Source organism: Hipposideros armiger, unplaced genomic scaffold (genome assembly GCF_001890085.2).
Source record: "Hipposideros armiger isolate ML-2016 unplaced genomic scaffold, ASM189008v1 scaffold_210, whole genome shotgun sequence".
In the NCBI taxonomy this organism is placed as follows: domain Eukaryota; kingdom Metazoa; phylum Chordata; class Mammalia; order Chiroptera; family Hipposideridae; genus Hipposideros; species Hipposideros armiger.
In genome coordinates, this window is record NW_017731560.1 from 2,207,362 (window position 1) to 2,215,702 (window position 8,341).

The 8,341-nt window shown below is 37.4% G+C and overlaps 1 protein-coding gene and 1 pseudogene across 1 annotated transcript; both read left to right on the forward strand.

Annotated features, from left to right (window-relative positions):
- Positions 1 to 1,241: 1,241 nt before the first annotated feature.
- OR13H1 (olfactory receptor family 13 subfamily H member 1) lies at positions 1,242 to 2,168 on the forward strand. The gene has a single exon (XM_019653916.1). It carries the CDS (start codon positions 1,242 to 1,244, stop codon positions 2,166 to 2,168), a length of 927 nt encoding a protein of 308 aa, XP_019509461.1.
- A 2,110-nt stretch (positions 2,169 to 4,278) lies between these two features.
- Positions 4,279 to 7,235, forward strand: LOC109388870 (zinc finger RNA-binding protein-like; annotated as a pseudogene).
- The last annotated feature ends 1,106 nt before the right edge of the window (positions 7,236 to 8,341 follow it).

The following is an 8,341-nucleotide window of genomic DNA, read 5'->3' on the forward strand; positions in this document are numbered from 1 at the left end:
TAATCAGGTTGAAATTGGAAGCTACTGAAATTTTTTAATGGAATAGTGACATGACCTGATGTACAATTTAACTGAATCATTTAAACTTAATGGAGGCAAGGACAGAAACAGGGAAACCAATAAGGAAGTGACTGACAAAAACCAGGTGAGTAATGATGAACACTTGAAATAAAGGATGGCAGTGCAAATGGCAAGAGGGGTAGTTAGATTTTGAATATATGTGACTAAGACTTTATATATTCATTCATTCATTCAACATTTATTGGGTCCTTATGATTCTCCAGGCACTGTTCTAGGTACTAGGGATACACCAGTAAACAAAGCGGACAATGTTCCTGTCCTAAATAAACTTACATTTGAGTGGGAGACAAAGAAGAAACAAGTAATCAAACCATTAATGTAATTTCAAATATTGGAATGTGCTATAAAGCAATAGAGCCTACTGAGGAGAAAGAGAGTGGTGGTGGTGGTGGGTGGGAAGAGACAGCCTTTCAAATAAGCTGATCATTCAAGCCCTCTCCTTATCACCCATACTTTTAGAAGCATCACATTAGTTTTTCAGTCTTAACTGGGGCTCAGCGGCCACAAAATGGAAAACAAAAGTTGGAAATGTAACTTCAGCCAGGGATATTAGCAGAGGGTTTTCACATATCTCAAGGGTACAATGAAATACTTCATTTACATAATATTGATTCAGATCAAAGAAGTACTTTGTAGCACTTTATGTCAAGCACCTTGGTAGATACCAGCACAATGGGGAAATGGAGGCATGAACAATCTGGGAGTGACAGGCAAACACAAAAATAGACAACAGTTTAGCTAAAATTTTCAGAGGTACCCCCTTGGTGGAGATTAGTAACTCAAGCTGACTGATGTTCAGCCATCTCTATGAATCAGATTTGTTTTGGAAAATGGAGAACAAGTGAGAGAAGCAGGAAGATGGCCTCCTTTTCCTCTCTTCCTACTTGGAAAAAAATGATCCAAAAAGGCATCTGTTGGAAGATATTGGAGAACTTTTCATACAACCATTCTCAAAAGGATGGGGAAATGGCTATTTTCCAGGAAAGGAAGAGATTTTTAGCTCTCCCTCTGTTCCCATTACACATGTCACGTTTTTATTTTACATCTTTTGAAAAAGGCAAAAAGAATGATTCAGTACATCGTAATTATTTCCACCTTTCTCACAGCATCCCTACATCTTTATTTTCATTCATTCAGGTAAAATTAAGCAAGTGGAAAGAATGGCTATGGATAATGCTACAGCAGTGCTTGGGTTTCTCCTTATTGGAATATCTAACTATCCGGAGTGGAGAGTCACATTTTTCACATTGGTGTTGTTAACTTATCTCAGCACATTGTTGGGAAATGGACTTATCATCGTTCTTATCCGTATTGACCCCCACCTCCACACTCCAATGTACTTTTTTCTTAGTAACCTATCTTTCTTAGACCTTTGCTATGGAACAGTTTCTATGCCCCAGGCCTTGGTGCATTGTTTCTCTACCCATCCCTACCTCTCTTATCCACAGTGCTTGACCCAAATGAGTGTCTCCTTGTTTTTGGCCACAGCAGAGTGCCTCCTACTGGCTGTCATGGCCTATGACCGTATGGTTGCTATCAGCAATCCCCTGCGCTATTCTGTGATCATGAATGGCCCAGTGTGTGTCTGGCTGGCTGCTTCTTCATGGGGGGCATCACTTGTGCTCACTGCCATGCTCATCATATCCCTGCATCTTCGTTTCTGTGGGGCTAATGTCATCAACCATTTTGTCTGTGAGATTCTCTTCCTCCTCAGGATGGCCTGTTCTGATACCAGCCTCAATGAGCTTATGATCCTCATCACAAGTATCTTCACCCTGTTCCTACCCTTTGGGTTTATTCTCCTCTCCTATGTCCAAATTGCTGCTGCTATCTTAAAGAATCGCTCAGCCCAGGGTAGGCTCAAGGCCTTTTCTACCTGTGGTTCTCATCTGACTGTGGTGACAATCTTCTATGGAGCAGCCATCTCCATGTATATGAAACCTCAGTCCAGGTCATCACCTGACCAGGACAAGTTTATCTCAGTGTTGTATGGGGCTTTGACACCCATGCTGAATCCCCTAATATATAGCTTGAGGAATAAGGATATTAAAGAGGCAATGAGGAAAGTTATGATGAAAAGGGCATAAGACTTCTTTGCTTCTAAACTAAAATATTTTTGTAAGAAAATGCAGATCATGTTCTCAAAAATAATGAATTTATTTAAATAATATTTATGTATTTATGGTTTTTAATAGGCACTCTTGATTTAATGCAGTTGATGAAATTACCTCAAAAATATTCTTTTTTTTAATAGAAATATTTTATTTTATTTTTTAATTTTTATTAAATTTATTGGGGTGACATTGGTTAGTAAAATTATATAGGTTTCAAGTGTACAGTTCTATAATACATCGTTACCACCCAAAGTCAATTCTCTTTCAATCACCATATATTTGACCCCTTTTACCTTCTTCTACAACTCCCCTCCCCTCTTACCCTCTGGTAACCACTAAACTGTTGTCTGTGTCTATGAGTTTTTGTTTGTTTGTCTTGTTTGTTTCAGCTCACTGATGGTGAAAAATGTTTAAATGGACTAACTTTACCCTTTTTATAGAGTAGGTGATTGTCATATGAGAAGCTTCAGGAAGTGCTCCCACTCCAAAATATTATTCCTCCTTAGACTAGAACCTGTTAGAGGCATTATTTTTACTCTTTCTTTACATATAATGCATTAGTGGTCACCCTTTAATTTACTCAAATTCAGGTAAATAAGATTATCAGAATCATTGTTTTCACAGAAAGAAGAGACCTAAGCAGGAAGAGAATCTCCTCTGACTATTAGCAGAAGATGAGACATAACTGAAATTGAAAAATAAGACAAAGAATGATATAATAAAAAGCCAGAATGAGATAAATGTCAGAAATTGTACAACTTTACTGAGGGCAAGCCCTGTTGTGAAAGTATAATTTCCTTGCTCCACTTAACCTCAGAATAATAAAAAAATTGTATCATACACATTTCCTACATTTGTGTGAAGGGTTTTCTTTTTCCAAACTTCTTTCAAATCTATTACTTTATTTTATATTCCTAATATATCTATGAAATTGGTAAGAAAGACCATGTAAATGATAACAAAACTGAGGCCCAGAATAGGATTGGAGACTTTTCTAAAGTTAGATATAATTGGTAATAGAATCAAAATTAGAATGCAGATCACATATATGCCACCTCTGAAGTTTTTTGATATTGTGTAGAAAATTATTTACAATCATAGAATCATAAATGCATTAAAACACTTATTGAGCACTTACCTGTATGACAGGAACTGAGCTAAGCACTCTATATTCATTATCATATATAATTCTCACAACAATTCAATGAAGTAGTGCTATTATCATTCATATTAGATATGAGGAAACTGAGACTCTTACAGGTTAAGCGATTTGCCCATAGCCACAGAACCAGTAAGCAGCAGAGCCAGTATTTAAATCTAGGTCTGGCTGATTCCAGATCCCAGTTACTGTATCCAAACTATAGAGACTTTAGAGATTATTTAATGCAGTGATTTTTAATCAAATTTGTCATGGTATAACTTATGTACAATAAACTTTATCCAATTATAGTGTGTAATTTTATGAGTTTTGACAAATGCCCACAGAATCACCACCACAATCAAGGTACCTAACTATTTGATCACTTCCAAAAGTTTCCTTCTCCCCTTTTGTAATCCACCATTCCCTCCATTCCCAACCCCTGGTACCATTTGATCTAATTTCTTCACTGTATGTTAGTTTTGATTTTCTAAAATTGATTATAAGTAGAATCATATAGTATATAGTCCTTTGTGTATGGCTTCTCTTAACATGCTTTTGAGATTCACCCATGTTGTTGCATATATCAGTAGTTTGTTCCTTTTTATTGCTAAATATTCCACTGTAGAACTCTACCACATTTTTAAAAATCCATTTCTTGTTCATGGAATAAATGCAGTAGGTTTTCAACTTTAGTTCACATAGTCCTGTGGGTTCAGTTTTCTGTGAACAATATTATTTGAAAGTGGAATTCTAAAAATAAAAAAAACAGTTTTAGTAAACAAAGACCTACTATAGATCTCTCATCTTAGATGAGCAATTGGAGACTCAGTGAACATGGTGTAAATCTCCCAAGATCATGAAAATTTTTGAAAATATATCTAGGACTAAGATCCAGATACCCTTTCTCCTAGTCTTACTTGACTTTGGGAAATTCCACCAAATATGATGAAGTCATCTCCCAAACAGCTTAATGAAGAACCACAGACAGATGAGAAAGAAAAAAGCAGTGATGCACAACACCTAGATGTGAAGCAAGACACTACTGAGCAAGCAGATACTTAGTTCATTCCTCAGACCCTAACTGCTTGGAGTAGATTTGGCATTGTGTGGTGCTGCAAAGAAGGAACCTGTCTCACATGTTTACTAAGTGAAAGAGAAAACGAAAATGAATAAAACACTTATCAAACTAGCTTAATTTTAAAATAATTGTTGCTTCATCAATTGCAACTTCTTCAGTGAAAGGTCTTACAACTACAGGAAACTCGTCTCTTAATAGCATATCCAACACTAAAGTATCAACAGTACCAACAAATATTGTTGCTAAGAAGATATCTACACCCAAAATAAACTTTGTTGGTGGTAATAAGCTGCATCAACAGGAAATAGAACAGAAGACATAAAAGGACCCAAATGTGTTAATAGCACTCCTGTCACTTCTTTACAAATGTCAGAAGTAAAGGTGAACACAGTGTCAGAACCAGTCACACCATCATCTCTTGCTGCTTTGCAGAGTGATGTGCAGCCAGTGGACCATGTTTATGTGGAAGAGGTACAAAATGATGAACTAAAAGTAATTCAAATCCATTGCAAATTTTGTAAGTGCAACTTCAGTGATCCCAACACTAAGGTAATGCACTTAAAAGGGTGAAGACACAAACTTTAATATAAAAAAAATGTAAATCCAGATTTGCAAGTAGAAGTAAAGCCCAGAGGGCCGGCCAAGTGGCGCATTGATTAAGAGTTGGCTTGGGACACCAGCTCTGAGCAGCAGGGCCCCGGTTAGGATCCCACATTAGGGCCAGTGACACTGCGCCCTCTACAGCTAAGATGGTGAACAACAGCTTGACCTGGAGCTGGGCTGCTGTGAGTTGCTGGTGATGGCGTAGGCTGCAGTGGAGCTGCAGTGGGCTTACATAAGCTACCGTGAGTGGCTGGCAGCCACTGTGAGCTGCCAAGAGCCCCTATGAATGGCTGTCCAGAGGCCGCGACCGATCAGTCTCAGCCAGGAAAAGCGCAATGATAATACCAACATGGGCTGGTGAAGTGATGTCCTCCACAACTAGACTGAAGAAAAAAAGGACAGCAACTTCTCTGTTCCCCTTCCCTGATTCCCCAACACTGTTCCCCTCCCCCAATTCCCCAATTGAATCTTAAAAAAATGAAGAAAAAGTAAAGCTCAGAATAAGTGCAAGGAAGATTGAAGAAGAGAAAATGAGGAAGCAAATGCAGAAAGAGGAGTATTGGCAAAGACAAAAAGAAGAATGCTGGAGAACGGAAATGATACGTTATGAAGAGTACACGTGGTGGAGAAAACTGGAGGAAGAATAACATCATTGGCATGTTCACCACTGAATTCCTGATGGCGGCTATCCTCATGAGCCCCCAAGTCTATTAGGCCTTTTGGGAGTTCGACCAAGCATGCCTCCTTAGCCACTGGGACCTGCATCCTTACATCATCCTGACTCACCTGATGACTATTATGTTAAACAGAACATGCAACCATTTATCCAACTGCAGAGGAATTACAGGCAGTTCAGACAATTGTTTCTATCACTGAACATCCTTTAAAACTTGTTTCAGACAGTTTGTCTGAATACGAAGAGCAAGAGCAAAGAGGGAGAGGATAACAAACAGGAAGGTGAAAACAGAGCTTTAAAAGGAGTTTTGCTTCTTCATTTTTCTTGTTTATTTGTTGTTTTCAGTTTTACATACCACATATTAGTGAAATCATATGGTTCTCGACTTTTTTTGTCTGATTTATTTCACTTAGCATTATAATCTCAAGATTCATTACCAGAGGGTAAGAACGGAGGGGGTGGTAGATGAGGATAAAAGGGATCAAATATATGGTAATTGAAGGAGAACTGAATCTGGGTGGTGAACACACAATTTGATATACAGATGATGTATTACAGAATTGTACACCTGAAACCTCTGTAACTTTACTAACAATTGTCTCCCCAATAAGCTAGAATTGTACACCTGAAACCTTTAATACTTTACTAACAATTGTCACCCCAGTAAACTTTAATTTAAAAAAGAAGCTTTTTAAGTGGAAGTATTGGCAAAAAGATGGGAGATACAAATGTCAACCTTGTTTTGCTATGTTCAGAGAAACCCTCAAAGACATTATTGAAATAAATACATTAAGCTGAATTGCAGAAACTACCCAAACAGCTTGCTGTTATAAATCCTGAGAAGTATGACATAAAATGTGCTGTGTCTGAAGTGGCAATAATTTTGAATTCATGTGTGAAACCCAAAAATGCAAGTCACTATCACCCTGACAGCTCCAATTATTTGAGAAGAGAACTTGAGGGAAGGAGATGTAACCTTAGGTATGGTGAAAGATCCACCAGATGTCTTAGACAGGCAAAAATGCCTTGAAGCTCTGGCTGCTCTACACCAGGCTAAGTGGTTCTAGGCTAGAGCTAATGGTCTGCAGTCCTGTGTGATTATCATACATATTCTCTGGGACCTTTGTCAGCAAGTTCCAACTTGGTCTGATTTTCCAAGCTGGGCTATGGGGTTACTAGTAAAGAAAGCAATTGGTAGTGCTTCTAGTCCTCAGAGCCCTAGAGACACACTGAGAAGAGTTTTTGAGTGCATTTCTGCAGGAATTATTCTAAAGGTAGTCCTGGACTTCTGGATCCATGTGAGAAAGATCCCTTTGATACCTTGGAAACAATGACTGACCAGCAGGTGAAGACAACACATCAAGTGCACATTTTCCAATGAGACTCCTTGCCTTCTACCAGATATAAAAATTTGTAGGCATGGATCCATTACCCCAAATGAGCCAACGTTTTATCATCCATAACAACAGGAAACAAAGAAGAGAGAACGATGGAGTTGGTAGGTTTGAATATGAGGGGACAAAAGACAAAAAATATTATAATAACTTTTTAAATTTTTCTGTAAATCTGCAGTGTTAAAGACACTGCTATTTTTAGCTGTTTTTCATTCATTCATAATAATGTCAACTTTGAAACATTTATCAAGACTTTAAAGAATTTCATGAGGAACCAAGTTTTTCTTCTACAGTGTTAGGTATTATATAAATGGAAAGACACCCCCCAAAAATCACGCTCTAATTAAGGGGAAAACAATCATTCGGATTTTCTCCCATTATGTTGGTTTTATTTACTGGTTGTTCTAGATCTCCTTATTTTTGTGTCTTTTGTTATCTAGTCTTATTAAATAGTTACTGTGTTTAATGTAGTGTTTGTGCTTAAGTTGTTGTGTATATTTTGAGATTTTCATTTAGAGGTTTTGTTCTCTGACACTAGTTGTTACTTCGTGTTAATGACGATATCCTTTACCCCTTCTTAATATTTTACAACAGTACATTTTTTTGTAATGTGAGACTGCAGAATATTTTCATTTTCTTTTCTTATTCCATATGTGATGGATAACAACACAAAAAGTTATCCTGTTATTTAATTGCTCAGAACTGAATGTTTCTGTAGTTCTTGTGGCATTTGTGTCTCTAGTGCGACACAAAAAGGTACAATTAAGACAAATTTCTATTAATTGAGTCAAGTTTGCTGTTAGTTGTGCATTAGCAGTATAACAGCTAATATATACCATATGGTCTTGCAATAGTTTTAAGAGTCTCATGCTGTACCAACTGAGCTTGCAGGGTGCCACTAGGTCATGCAATAGTTTTAAAGAATCTGCATAATTAATAATAAAAGTGCATGGCATTTTAATTTTATTTTTTTTAGGATCATAGTATCCAAGATTTATTTAGTACTTTCTATATGCCAGAAACCATAGGTACTTTACATATATATTTTTTTCATTTCTTTTTTTTCTTAGTTTCAGGTGTATAAAACAATGTAATAGTTAGACAAATCAATGTAATAGTTAGAAATTTACACCCCTCAAAAATTGATAACCGGGCCAGTCGAGTGGTGCGATGGCTAAGAACTGGCTTGGGACGCCAGAGGGCCCCGGTTCGGATCCCACATATGAGGGCCAGTGACACTGCCCTCCACAGCTA